Below are 14,978 nucleotides of genomic sequence, written 5' to 3'. Positions count from 1 at the left end.
TCCACCCGAGGGAATCTACTCCACCCAACGTGCAACTATATGTACAAGGCACAAATTTCTCTCTCTCACACACACACACGCACAAAAGCACACAACAGCAAACGCAAGCTTCACTTCTGAAAGAAATGTACCAATATTTTGGAAGACTAAATTCATTAGTCCTCCAGACTACAGACCAAAAGATGATACCATTCTTTCTCATGTACATGCAGTTGGGAGCTGAGAACAACTGACTACTAGTTAGCACAGAACAATGAATTTTTTTTTCCTGTAGAATTTTGTCCATAAATAATACACACGTGAACTTTGAAGCCATGTCTTGACAGTGTCAGTTGCTAACAAGTGGCTCAACAGTATTAAAGCGGTTGTAGAGGACATTGAATGACACCGAGAAGAACAAAAGTGTAGCTGGCAAAGTCATGCATCTGGTATAGCTTAATAAGCACAAAGCACTTTACATCTAAAGATTGTATATAAGCTACAAAAGTATGTTCATCTATGAAGATTATCTTGCTGAGCAAAATGTAAAAATTTGAATATTTTCTTTGATCACATTTCGGAAATAATCTCAAAAAACAATGGAAAAATCCCTTTGGCTTTTGGTTGAGGGGCCCCAGGGTTCGAACTTGATAAACATAAATGTTTAGTAAAAACAGACTAGATATTCAGGACACACAGCTTTTATTGGATTTTAGTGAATGCTATATTTTGGGTGAATAGCATCCAAGCAGTGCTTACTTAGTAAATCAGATGGTAAGTGGGGAAGGCAAAATGAATATGGGAGCGGAGGGATGACCAAGTGAGTGCAGGTACCACGACACAGGGCTGAAAACATGCCATGTGGGACAATACATACTGGCCAATGATCCAATAACAGATATGTTAAATCACCAAATTAAAAATAGGCATTTATTTAAAATTCCACTTGATAACAGAGTGCCAATTAGATGCCTGTTCCCTTACTGGCCAGGTGTTAATGACAGATTTTGCATGAATAAAAGGTCAGTCTCCATTAGACACGTCCATACAACTGTTCATTCATTGTCACATTAGTTGAAATTGACATAATTCAGCCCAGAACAACCATGACATTTCACAAACACGACTGAGAACATGAATGTCAATAAATCTAACTCTGAGGCAGAAGTGAGTCTGTCTGGTGTCTCTCTCTCACCATGTCTGCCCAAGCGCACCTACTTCGAATTTAAACTGACAAACAATTTACTTGATTCGTGAGTTGTTGCAAATGTACATATTGTCATAAACTAGCATATCGATTTATCACCATCACCCCAACTGCAACTGCCCACTTACCATGCGTGGGGCTTACGCAGGCCTCAACTTCAGCTAAAAACAAATGACATCACTACATGTTTGGCAATAATTCAAGATTATTTCAGACAACACAACACACAGAGATGCCTTAAACATGGGCTTTAACTGTGGGTTTGACAACACTTCACACAGGTCTAGTATGTCCTCAGGCATATGCATTCACGACAAACACCCTGCTTTTCTGACAATGACAAAGTTTCATGAGTGAATGATATTTTTTTACTTTGATTAAAAAAAAAATAAAATTAGTAAAACAAGAGTGGATACAAATTAAGGTACCTCATCCTGGTGCTGTTGAACCTGTCCAGCTGCTCCCGATGTGGTGGGTTTCTGCTGGTTCAGCTAGCTGTAGCTGGATAAGGCTAGCGGCCCCCACCAGGGTAGTCAAAGTACCCGCCTTTTGCTTCGTGGGCTGCCAGTTGACCAAGCCGAATTAGCTGTTGCCGCGGAGGCAGCTTAGCTACCCACCAGTAGCTCCTCCGATTGACGGTGAACCGAGCTAAATGCTCCCGCGACGGTGGAGGAGATACCTGCTTTTTGCTGGTCTAGCTGCTGGTAAAACTGCCCACGGCGGTAAAATTACCCGCCTTTTACCCCTCTGACTGCCAGTGAACCAAGCTAATTGCTCCCGCAACGCCGGCAGAGATACCCGCCAAGTAACTCCTCTGGCTGAGAAGCCTAGCAAGGTGCCGCCGCTGGACCTCCCTCGGCATCCGGGTTTTTTTTTTCCCCCTCTATACCTGACGGACAAAGCGCGTGCGAGACAACGGTTAGGTGCCCCTAATTATAAAGAATAAATCTAAAACAATAAACAGTACAAGTAGTCTGCAAATTAAAATGCATGACTCAGGCTTAATTTATTTTATGTGAATTTGTTTATTTTCAACGAGAGCTGCCGAATTCGCAAACAAATACACACATACTTCACATAATCAATTTTATTTCAATATTTTTTTCGTGTGTGTGTGTGTGTGTGTGTGTGTGTGTGTTAGAAATCCCCCCCCCCCCCCCCCTTCTGTACTTTTCCATTAAAACAAGGAACGGTGGTCTGTGCTTTCTGGCCTCTGCTCCCTTTGCTCTTTAGTGTCAATATGGAAACATCGAAATACTCAAGCTAAATACCAGTACTCCATAACTACTTTAGAAAAGAATCATCTTCACCTCGGGCGGAGGGGGTTTTCTATACAGAACGCCACCAATGGGGTCGCCTTTGGTTTTAGGTGTTTGGTACCTGGTAATTTTGACAAAGTGGGGAGTCGTGTTCTGAGACCCGCTTTGCTTCGCGCTGGCCTGGGCTACGTCATCCTCCACAAGAGCGTATTTTTAGACCACGGAGCGGTCGTAGCAACCGATCCAGGACGTCAGATCTTCGCTGGTCAACAATGTTATTTAGATTCGGCGTCATTCTCACTCCGGACTCATCGGATGTGGAGGTTTTTGTTTTGGGCTCACGTGCAGAAATGGGCCAATGGGACCCGAGCAGAGCGGTTCAGATGAGGGCCTCTCAGAACTTCGTGTCGCCGCATGAACCGTGTCTGTGGATCGGTGACGTGCAGCTGGCGGAGCCGTTCAGAGATACACTGTGGTTCAAGTTCATCAAAAGAGTAGGGGGCTCGTATGTGTGGGAAGGTATCTGGAAGACAGATGTCGCTCACTGTTGACTGACACGCCGCAGGTTTATGCCACTGCTGTCGTGTTTAAAACCAAATGCAAGACGAAAATAACTCCATGTTTGATTCAGTGAGGCGTAATGCGTACTAACCACCACATGATGGCGGTAGAGTACTGCTTTCATTGCTCATACGTGCGTAGTGGAGTACAAGTACTGAAAACTTCACTAGAAGTCCACTACAGTGATAAAATACCAAGTTAATATTGCAGTTGCTGCAAAACCATTAAAGAGAACAAAAGCTAGATTTATTTATAGATTCATTGCAAGTAGAAATATCCTTACTACTTAATAAACTTTTGCCTTGTTTATAATAATGCTGCATTTAAAAACCTGAGTGTGTTTTTATTTAAAAAATAAATATAAAGGATACATATAAATATAGATAAATCTGAGTTTTAATGTATTTTATGTAGCCCAAGACCAACCTAAACAGTTACTTTCCACCACTATTTTTTTTTAACTGTTAATACTATGACTGCTTTTTTTCTTCTTGTCATCAGGCAATGGTCCACACCACGACAGATGCTGTTCTTATGACGACAGGAATGTGGTGGATAATGTGTACTGCCACCCGATCGGTCACTGGATAGAAGAAACAGGCCACACAGATGAAATGAAACACACGACCAATTTTTACTTCAGCGTGGCTGGTCAGAAGGCCATACATCTTTCCAGGTATTCGTATGAAATAGCCTCATAGTATAATACAATGAAAACAAGGTGAGTCATGAATCTGCATTGTTGATCAGACCTTCAACTGAAAAGAGGATTTAATTTGCATAATTCAAACAATGTTTTTAGAAAAACTGCACTAAATTAACATGTGAAAACACATTAAGTTACAGGCACATGCATTCATACACATACAAAAGCAATTATTTCATGGTTGTGTCTTTTTTAACATAGATCATTCAATAATTCAAATTAATGATCCAAAAAAAGTTACTCCTGTGATTCTTCAATACAACTGCCATGCTCTTCTCCACCACTAGGGGGAGGGGGGGCTCAGACTACAGTTCATAGAAACCCCTGAAGTGGAATTCTATGGGATTACATGTGAAATCCATAGGATTGCAATTGAAACTGTAACTCATGGAAACTAGACAGGAAATGGACCCAAAGGCTTGACTCAAAGATACAGTAGTGCAGCAAAAATGAGGTTTGGTACACAGAGAGAAGTCCAAAGGCAGACACAAAAAACATAAGGTGTGAGGATACAGGCAGATAATAATCTCCTCACGTCTCCTCATCCGTGCTCATTTCTTAAATATCACACTATCCCTTTAAGGGTTTCCTGAATTGATTTAAGTCAAGAAGAAATGGATGTATTCCTTACTCTGTGTCTATTGTTTCTGATGAAAAAAAATCTTGCAAAATAACACACATGAATCCTCTTGAAATATCCGTCACTGCACCTCCTCACTTAAAAATCACCAAAATGAAATACGGTGCTCATTAGAAGTTTCTGCATTTGCCATATGAAATCTGATGTGTGAATCAAATTTAATAATACAAGGAAATTAATGAGGTCACCAGGGCCAAATGAATTTCCAAGTCTGATTGTTTCTTTTGAAAAAGGAATGTATTAGCTTCTTTTTTCATATCCTACCCACAGATTTCAGATATGCTCATTTCCATTTCATATTATCTCACACATTTATTTATATATATATATTCATAATGCAAAAATCGAATTAGGCCACATTCTAATATGAAATCTGGCAAAGATTTCACAGTATGGCTAAGTTTCTTGTCACACTGCCCTGTCAGAATGAAAGTTTGTGAGATTTTAGCGCCATTAGCTTCTTTTCAACTATGTGTGGCTGGCTCTTCCTACATTCTAGACTCACAAAGACATGACAGCAGGAGGTGAAAAAAAAATCTTGAGGTAAAGACACTTATTTGTGAGTACTTAGGCAAAACTGTCCGCAATCATTTGTTATCAAACTCTCAAAGCGCATCGTCTGGTGTAATCCTCATCTTCTGTGTCCAGCCGTATTCTCAGTCATCCACAAACACTTGGATTCGACCTAAAACCAAATAAACTGTTCCTCTCCAGTTTGGCGCTTGTGCCCATTTGTCCTGAGCACAGCCAGCTGGTGCCTTCAGCTCAGCCGACTCCTCCGCTCTTTTTCACTTGATTGCTGGTGACTACTGAGAATATGGCTGGATAAAGAAGACATGGGCAGCACTGGACATGCTGCTTGAGAGCCTGTTAAAGGTTTTTGAGCAGTTTTGCTGTTGTTTTGTTCCTGTAGCTGTGACCCTCAGTTGCTGTAGCTTCAAGTCAAATATATGTGGCTGGCTCTTTCTGCCTTCTTGTATAACAAAGAAGTGATGCGGGAGGGGGGGGGGGACCATCTTCATGAGCTCTAGAAATCTATTTGTGAGTATTTGAAAGGCAAAAAATCCTTTTTGGATGAAGTATCTCTTTCAGGGGCTGAGGAGTAAAAGGTAAAGATGGACAACCCAAAAATAGAATGCCTCCAACCACATCTAGCGCTTAACTAGAGGCCTTAAGGTACAAAAGCAATGTGGAAACATGGGCAGCCGTGACATGCCTGGACAATTATGTAAATGAATTCAAATTTGGAGTCATCTGAGGCTAAATAACTTTGTGATAGCTTGGGAGATGCATACTCATGCTTGGATTAAATTTGTATTAACGACATGATGATGCCAAGTAGAGACATCTAACATCTCTTGCGTGCTTAATTAACCTATCATTTGAAGGCACATATGCAGTGTCATTGTATACCAGACACAAGGGGGGACCCCGTCGGCACTTAGCACATAGCCTGCATAAGAATGCAAGCTCGGCTGATGCCATCAGGTTTTAATTTGTGTCCGAGGACCTAACAAGGCTTATGTCAGTGACCTGAGTTGGTTGGGAAGCACTCTGCCCTTGTATCTTGCCTATTAATAGCTTTTTAAATGAGTCTTTAAGACCTTGTATCTGGGTAGCTCCCAGTATCATGCACACTCACCTCTGCAGTTACTCATAACATGATTCAAAAGACTTTTAACTCACTCCCTAGCAGCAACCTCATCGCTCATGCTTATATTCAGAGGGCAGGCAGCCAAAGGGTCATACAGCATTTATTTTAATTACGTTTTTATTACTGTAGAAATGAACAAGAGGGACTAGCAGAGATGTTTTTTTTTTTAAGGTAATGTGGCTATTTTTAAAATGAACTTTAATAAAGCAGGCAAAGGAGAATTTCAAGTCCTTCTTTTCTTTCTTTTATGCGTCACCTCATCAAGTTGTTGATGGAATGAGCACTGAAAGGAAATTTCGAGGTACAAGAAATCAATAAAACACAACTGCTACATTTTTTTTTTTAATTGATTATGATATGATTTTAGCCACAGTCTTATCAGCTGGTATCGGCCCATCATGGTCTGCGTTATCTGAAATGTACCGTTAAGAAAACTTTTGTTATATGTGTAAAACAATTGGGAGCATTTAGAAATGGTGTTATGACATCGTGAAGTTTGCCCAGCAGGATACGTGAATACTGTGGCAGTCGTGATGTTCCAAGTGCAAATGATCAGGTTCTTTTGAACGACTCTCAGGTTCAAATGACGCTTGCTTCATGAGGATGTACAACAGGCCTATGTGGTTACACTGTGGTGGGCTCTTTTTTTTGTTTGTTTGGGTTTTTTTTTGGAATGCTCATCACTCAGGCTACTTGTGCCAATCGAATGCAAACAAAGGCGCATCGCCATGAAAAGTTGCAGAGGCAGGCAGGGCTAAAGCTCTGGGCTCACCTGTATGCAAGCTTTCATCCTGCTGATGCTCAATGTTTGATATTATGTGCATGACAAATAAAAAGGAATGGCTCCAAAAGATCAGGTGAGGAATCTAACAGCTCCCCCAATGATGATTCAAACAAAACGCCATGCCAAACAGGATACCAGTGATCAACAGAACATAAGCCGCTGAGATCTAAACAGTGTACCACTGGCTCTGTCACGCTACCAGTAACAGGTATCAATGGTAGGAGGCTCTCAATCAACATTTGATTTTTTCCATTTACTTTTTACTCCCTAATCTCTGTATCAGCATGTGGGCCACATTTCAAGTATTGTCAGGCTTTATTCGTTGAACGCTACATCATCTCTACCTTCATGTAAAGATTTCCCTTCAAAAAAAGCAGATTCATTCTGTTCTGTGTAACCCGATAATCCTCACCTGTCCTAACCACCCCCCGCCCCACCCCATCCCCAAAATCTAGGGTGCTACCACGGATCTGGCTAGGCAGCTGCCCCCGCCAAAGGGAACACGTGACCGTCAAGATGAAGCATGAACTTGGCATTACTGCGGTGATGAACTTCCAGACTGAATGGGACGTGGTGAACAACTCTCACGACTGCAGGAGGAGTCCAGAGGAAGCTATGACTCCAGAGACCATGATGCAGTTGTACAGTGACTGTGGTCTTGTGTATGTGTGGATGCCTACACCAGACATGAGCACTGAGGGTAAGCAGATGTTTTGACAACACCACATGGAATCCAGTAAAATAAAAAGTCAGATTGAGGAGGTGGAGGCAGATGCAGATGCACTTGGACAGTGCTGGAATTAGGCGTGTATGTATTGGCAGTGTTAGGGACCTTATTCCAAAAAAATGAGTACTCTTTATGTAAACTAAATTACTTTATTACGCTTGTGGACTGGTAATTTGTCAGAATGTTTTAATATATATTGGATTTTTTTTTTCTTATTCATCACATCAACAACTTATTTTTAGCTCATTTAACAGTTATCCTACAAAAACGGAGTCATGATGAGAACAAGGGTCAGTAGTGTCTGAAGAACGCAGCTGCTGGAAGAGATTGGATGTTTCTACTAGCCTGGTCATTTTGAACCATCAGATTGTCCTGTATACGACAACAAATTTTGAAGTAATGGGTGTATCTCCATTCCCTAAGACTGCCCTGCCATTTTACTGTCCTATTTCACACAGTAACTCCAACCAAATCAAGGAGAGGTTGTGGGATTGTTCCCTAGTGTATTTTACTTCCATTTGTTTGTATTGGTACCCTATGCATCACAATCTAATGTGATTACAGAATTTGTTTTATTTTTTATTTTTTTACTTCCCCTCCCTCTACAGGTCGGATCAGGATGCTTCCCCAGGCTGTCTTCCTGCTTCACGGTCTCCTGGAGAACGGCCACACCGTCTATGTTCACTGTAACGCTGGAGTGGGCAGGTCGACGGCAGCCGTGTGCGGCCTGCTCATGTACGTCCTCGGCTGGACCCTGAGGAAGGTGCAGTACTTTGTTGTAGCGAGGAGGCCAGCAGTGTACATAGATGAGGAGGCTTTAGTCCAAGCTCAGGCGGACTTCACCCAGAAGTTTGGACGGCTGCGATCATCCATCTCTTACCCAGAGGCATGAAAGACAACCTTCCATGTAAACGTTTTGAATTTATTGCTTCGCTATTCTTGGAATTGTGTGAGACAATACTGATATCCAGAGGGAGGTTTGCTGGCTGCCACCATCGCTGCAATTAGTTTGCTTTTAACTCTGTCATTTAGCATCCACAGTTGCACTTGGATGGTTTCTCTGTGAATGTCCTCACGGCAGATCTTTTTGTTCTGCCCCCCTTTTTTCGATTCTAATAAATGAATAGAGCTGACATTTTGATAACTGCCATGAATGGGAGATGAGATTTTTCATTTCAAAGCAAGATTGTAAATAGATCCCACTGTTGTGCGCTTCACTTAAAGTTTATTTCACTGTTGCTAATGTGTGTGATTATTCTATTTTTGTGGTGGTGGTGGTGGTGGGGGTGGAGGGTTGGGGGGGGGGGGGTGGCTTAATGCTTCTCAAAAATTGAACGCCTTGCCAATGCATTTCTAATTTGACATCTCAGCTCTGCCCTAGATCTCTTACAGAGCGTGGTAACTTTCAATTTTTATTTATTTATCCGACAGATGCTATTCAACCCCATCTCCTACCAAATCAACGACCCTGCCAGAAAATTTCAATGCATACATAATAAGACGTTATTGGATAATTGGATATTCTTTTTTGCCGAGACTGCTATTGGAGGTGGAAATGTGGGTTTACACAGTGCTTTAAGACGGAAAGATTATTCTTATGAATCCCCCATCACTGCCGTTGAAACTTACTGCAGAGGACAGCACCTTGTGATGATGTCAGAAGGGATGGGCGTGCGTGTTTGAGTGAGAGAGAGAGAGTGTGGGGGGGGGGGTGTTGAGTCACACATGTTCTTGGATGAGCAAATCCTTGTGGATCAGTTTAAAAATATTCACAAAAAGCTGAGTGAAGTTCTCTTTTTTTGACGGCGAAGAGGAGCAGGAGGCTGACGTGAGGGTAATTATGTGAGCATAAACAGTATGTACGTGGGTGTTTGGGTTTGTCACCTATTGAATGCCAATGTAAATGGTTGACATGTTATTTTTGTTCCACAATGTTTCTGTCAGTAATTGATATTATAAACTGTCTGTCGTCCACCTCCATTTCAGGATCTGCCTGTCACCAACACTGGTTCCCACAAATCCTTGCATTCTAAGCGGTATGTGAATTGCCGTGTGTGCTTTTTATATGGAAGGATTCTAAACATTAGAAATATCCAGAATGTGCCAAGGTGATACTCTATGTTGCTTCTTGTTATGCAGTGTCCATGCAAGCCATTAGCTTGCACTTACTCATGCAGCGCTTCCCTTTACAGACATTCATTCTGCTGATTTAAAGCATCACAGACCCATTAATAACATTTTCGTCTGCAGTACATCTTCCCTTTTATCTCTTAATGGATCCATCCTGTTTTTGTTTTTTGTTTTTGTTTGTTATTTTTACTTTGCTGTCTGAAAAGATCAAATTAAATGAAAGTTTAAGAGGAACGTACTTCTTGGGTGTAAATCGCCTGACGTGGATTAATCGTACAACCGACACAGAGCAGCTTGGTGGTGTCAATGCATTATTATTCAGACAGATGGACGATACTCAAGTAAATCCAGCAACATCCATTCATCTATTTTCTATACCGCTTATCCGTGAAGGGTTGCGGGGCGGGGCTGGAGCCTATCACAGCTGACATTAGGCGAGAGGCGGGGTTCTCCCTGGACGGGTCACCAGTCCGTCGCAGGGCCATCAGGAGCAATTAGGGGCTCAGTATCTTGCTCAAGGACACTTTGACATGGTCACCGGGGGAATTGAGGATTGAACCAGTGACCCTTCAGTTGCTAGATGGCCACTCCACCTCCGAGCCACGCCGCCCCATCCAGCAAAATTATCACATCGGTGTTGGTGTATTATAACCGGCTTGTATGTGAAAACTAACAACTGATTTCATCCATGAAAACTCCTTCAGTTACAGATGAGTCATTCCCTCAAAAGGATGAGTCAGTTTATGTAACAGCAACATGGATCCCAGTTGGGATGTTAAAGTCGTACATATTTTGTCTTTCAAGAACGCACACTCAAGCTGTCTTGAGCTCACAAAGGTATTTTTCCCTCTCATATTACTTCTTTTTTGACTCTAGAATGCCGAAAAGGCCAGCCACATGTATTTGACGTGAGGCTAATAGCGACGGATGACTAACAACAACAAGAACAACGACAAAACAATAAAACTGCCCAAAAATTTCCATTTATAAGCTCCGAAGTGCACCATCTGGTATAATCCACATTGATTTGATCCATTTGTATGTTCATTAATCCACAAACACTTTGATTTGAGCGAACAATCCTTCTGGGGAGGGGCTTGTTTACTGCGGTAAACCACAGACAATGGCGCCCAACTGGAAGTGTTTGTGTTAGTTTTTATCTTAAAATCAAAGGATTGTGGATCATCGAGCATCTGGTCAGACAAAGAAAATGTGGAGTCGATGCGCTTGAGGGTTTGTTATCTGACATTTTTGTTCAGTTGAAGTGTTGTTCGGCATCAACCACCATTTCCTTCAAGCAAAATATACATCGCTGGCTCTTTCTACACTCTTGATTCCAAAAGAAGCAATGCAGAAGGGAGAAACATCTTGGTGAGCTCAAAATACCTATTTTTGCATACTTAGAAGGCAAAAAACACTTTTTGTGTGAAGCATCTGTTCAAGGTACCACACACGCATACAGTCACAGGGAGGATGTCAGTCGGCAGGCAGAACTCATACTAATTGGACACAGTACATCTCATAAATGCTGTGATGGTTGCACTGTGTTTTGTTTTGTTGGGGTTTTTTTAGATCAGTAAATGTTTATAACAATGTAACAGCCTGCAGCCAGATGACAACCAAGACGCATACAAAACACCAACCCGATGTTCACAGTGAAAGAATTTACTGCCCTAGCTTCCTCAACATTATCTTCACCGAAAGCAAATTCCGGCAGCTAAGAGGATTGAGTCACTTCAGCAAAAGAATAGCGTCTCATTATATCAACGATTGCAGGCACGTACAGCTCCGACTTTCCTGGCAACCTATAAGGAGCAGCAGTTTGGGCAGCAGCGATGACACACAGGTGCAGAATGTTCTCAAAGATCTACCCGAGCTGTACAGAAGAGCAGGAAGGTTGAATAGGCTGTAAACTTATCTAATGATCGTCACGTCGGTCTGAACCAGGCGAGAAGAAAAATCCAGCAACAACACAAGTGACTCTGTATTGTCCCTTAACAACATATAATGTGTAAACCCATCTGAAGCAGTTTTACAGGTACGTAGTCCTGAAGTGGGAGACTCACGGAGCAGAATTCATGGATTCTGATCGGACCTCACGTTAGCTGATAGTGGTGAATGTGCATGATTGCCCACGCGTAAGAGAGCACACACATCAGAGACTAACACCAGCCAAACTGGCTACTTTTGGTTAGCTCTCCAAATGTTATCAGAATGAATCATCTCCCCTGGGTTGTATGACACCCAAAATGATGTATTCATCGCTTTACATCTGCTGGACTAGTGCAGGATTTGTCTTATCTGGCATTAATCAAGAGATAAATGAACAATTAACCCACGCACACGGGATTAAGATTGGGAAAATGTATTTTGTATTTCATGGGACCTTTAACCTTTGCAGGATCTTTCATTACGCCTTTGGTCAACACATTCCAGATTATTGAATTCTCTCTAATTAAGCTACATAATTATGTAGTGTCGTTATACTCAGGAGATATAATTACCATATGGCAGGTGATGCTTGTGACTTTTACATACAAACTGAACAGGAAAGTGACTTTAGAACGCCGTACCTAAATTGAACATTAAATCATAAAGTACATTGAAGATTGGGTGCTACATAGAAAGCGTCATGTAATTATGTTAACAAAACACAGATGGTCCTCTGCAACCTCTCATGTTTACTAATGTTACTGTATCAACCACTGTGTGTGTGTGTGTGTGTGTGTGTGTGTGTGTGTGTGTGAGAGAAGAATTCACATTCTTGCAGCTGTACAGCGCAAGCAGAAGCATACAAGCTGTGCAGGCAGCAACTAGACAGGAGTGTCAGTCTTCAAAGACATAACAGTAACAATTCTCAACTCTTGCATCATTTCATCCATTGTTTGGGGACAATGTTGTTTTCACCAGTCTGCACAGTCCACACTCTTGTAAAGAAATGTCCACTCAATCTTTTATGTGCGACGCAGTTCTGCCGAGGATCTCAACATGAGGATTGCAACCTGTCGAGGAAATAGGATTTGATTATCCAAGCAACGACAGACAGTCTGCTTTTGAGAGTGACTTGTTTTTGTCCAAGAAACTCAAACTCTGCCCTTTCAGACATTTAGGAAACTCTGCTTTTTATGACTCTTGTGCCTCCCATACACTAAAAGATATCAAAGAACTTTGAAAATACAACCTCTCACATGTGAAGACAATTAGTCTTCAGTTCACTGAGTTTTTAATCTCATACTAAGATTCCGTAAAGACTTGGGATATTGCAGGGCCACTGTTTGCAAGACTACAACAAGATTCATGTCCGATAATCGATTCTTGGATGTATTGAAACAGATAGATTCTATAGACTGATAATCTTATGTGTGCTATAAAATAGATTTTAATGAATTCAATCTGAGATTAAAGGAGAATTCATACGATTGCGTTGGTCTGACTGTATCGCGCTGCAGTTACAACACCAAAACACTAGTTGGCAGTGTGTTCCGTTCTCTCTCTCTCTCTCTCTCTCTCTCTCCAATACTATTATTTCTCCTACCCACTACGGCTATTTTAAGTGGTTTGCATCTTCCGTTTTTCTACAGATGGTTGGTTGTTTACAATGTTCATGTCACTGAGCAGCACAATTAGCATGCAACTAGCATAAGGCCAGACTAAAGACCTGTGATAATATCAAAGACGTTTGACTTTACAACAGCACGATGAGACTTTTATGACCACCTTACACCTAATGACTGCGAATACGGGAGCGAGCAACAACTCCTGCAAGACACTAATGATTTTATTCTGACTTTCTGTGACTTTGAAACCTCTTGAAAAGTCAATAGATGTGAGGCCAGCGTTAAACGCAGTCCAGCCAGTCTGCCACACAGCCACAAATGATTTATATCCGTCACGTTCCAATCCATGCAGCCACTGGTTCATGTAACTTCTCAAGCCCACATCATTTGCAATATCATTTCCTTGGTCTGGGTTTAGAGTGGGCTAAGGAAAATTCCAGTAATGAAGACATTGCTCTTGACTCTCAGGTGGAATGTCAGCCACTCTGACAGCTACTGGATCTAGACGAAGGAGTGAAGAGCTGATCAAGTATCACGTACGCTTCAGTAGCAGGCAGCAGCAGCAGCAGCAGCGGCGGGGGCAGCAGCAGTGGCGGCGGGGGCAGCAGCCCGGCGGGGGCAGGAGTGAGGCTTGCTGTATCTATGTAATTTCAGATCCTTTAGCATGAAGCATTGTGTGCAATAAAAAAATGATCAGAAATGCAGGACTTTAACATGCCAAAATATGACGTTCTTCTCAACAACCCCCTCATTGTGAGTATTTTGCGTGTGTTATCTTGATGGATTTGACAGCAAATACACAACCACGGACAGGGAGCAATCAGATCATCCACCGAGGTTACGCAATGCTAACTTGAACATTAACACATCATCGGCAGTACCCATCTGATATTGTGTGGGCCAGAGCCTAAAAATGACCAGGATGATAAATCCCCAATCAATATTTTTCAGGAAGTTAGAAAAGAATCTGAAAACGTTCTGTTGAACCACATAAAATACGCACCCAATTAATTTCCTAATCAGCCATTGGGTACTTTGCATGATTGTCATGTCCTTTTTACACCCTTTCTACTATGCATTTGTTTATATGGACCTTTTGATTACTTTAATTAAGCCAATGATTTGATTACTCAGACAATAAATATACGCGTATCTGTCACACAGGGTGAAAATTGATGATTTATCAACTTGACAATTATCCATATGGGTGTAGTTTTCAGTCAAATTTCAGTTGATTAAATCAGTATTTTCTTTTTAACAATACTAATAATAGACTGTGTGGATAGGGGATAAGAAAATAGCCAACCAAACAGGTTGAAACTGGTCCATACAATTGAAGAAGAAATACGTATCTCCCTAATTAATATGATCTGGTTGCAAATCAAGCCGAAGTGCTGCCAAATTTTGGGGGAATATAATTACCGTTACATTAAAAAAAGGCTCATTTGGGCTACAGACACACCGAGTTATCAAGATGATTTCAAACCATTCACACAGACTCTGATTTTATGGAAATTTGTCAATTCAATCCAGATTGCTCCCACACTTAAATTAATGATTCCCTCTAAATTTCGCCGAATTTAACCAAAACTCACCAGTGTTTGAGGTATCCTGTTAAATTGTCGCACACCACCGATCACATGACCTGCTTGGCTGTGGTAATTTTGCATCTCTGATGGAAGGTCTGATTGCAAAAGGGTCGTCCTCAAAAATATCCCCTGTGGATTTGTCATGTCTCCTGCAGGATCTTAAGGTCGCGTTTTCTCGCTTTTTT

The 14,978-nt window shown here is 41.6% G+C and overlaps 2 protein-coding genes across 7 annotated transcripts in view; one reads left to right on the top strand and one right to left on the bottom strand.

Annotated features, from left to right (window-relative positions):
* grm1a (glutamate receptor, metabotropic 1a) overlaps positions 1-2,075 on the bottom strand; it is a 60,204-nt gene extending 58,129 nt beyond the window's left edge. For all 6 annotated transcript variants that reach the window (XM_086190078.1, XM_086190080.1, XM_086190079.1 and 3 more), the window contains exon 1: positions 1,615-2,075. The gene's annotated coding sequence lies outside the window, so the exon portion shown is untranslated. The remainder of the gene's footprint in view (positions 1-1,614) is intronic.
* Positions 2,076-2,419: 344 nt separating this feature from the next.
* epm2a (EPM2A glucan phosphatase, laforin) lies at positions 2,420-8,785 on the top strand. Its single transcript, XM_086190282.1, has 4 exons — positions 2,420-2,964; positions 3,508-3,682; positions 7,246-7,490; positions 8,126-8,785. Exons 1-4 carry the CDS (start codon positions 2,718-2,720, stop codon positions 8,407-8,409), a joined length of 951 nt encoding a protein of 316 aa, XP_086046408.1. The 5' UTR covers positions 2,420-2,717; the 3' UTR covers positions 8,410-8,785.
* Positions 8,786-14,978: the final 6,193 nt, after the last annotated feature.

The sequence above is a fragment of the Aulostomus chinensis genome, chromosome 20 (assembly GCF_037954235.1).
Source record: "Aulostomus chinensis isolate RoL2024-O1b breed Wild chromosome 20, RoL_Achi_v1.0, whole genome shotgun sequence".
NCBI lineage: Eukaryota > Metazoa > Chordata > Actinopteri > Syngnathiformes > Aulostomidae > Aulostomus > Aulostomus chinensis.
The sequence above is the reverse complement of the archived record's forward strand: the minus strand, read 5'-3'. Positions and strand labels throughout refer to the sequence as shown.

Coding starts and splice junctions, on each gene's coding strand:
- epm2a (XM_086190282.1), top strand. CDS start 2,718: ATGTTATTTAGATTCGGCGTCATTCTCACTCCGGACTCATCGGATGTG. Junction 2,965..3,507: donor GGGCTCGTATGTGTGGGAAG/GTATCTGGAAGA, acceptor TCTTGTCATCAG/GCAATGGTCCACACCACGAC. Junction 7,491..8,125: donor ACCAGACATGAGCACTGAGG/GTAAGCAGATGT, acceptor CTCCCTCTACAG/GTCGGATCAGGATGCTTCCC.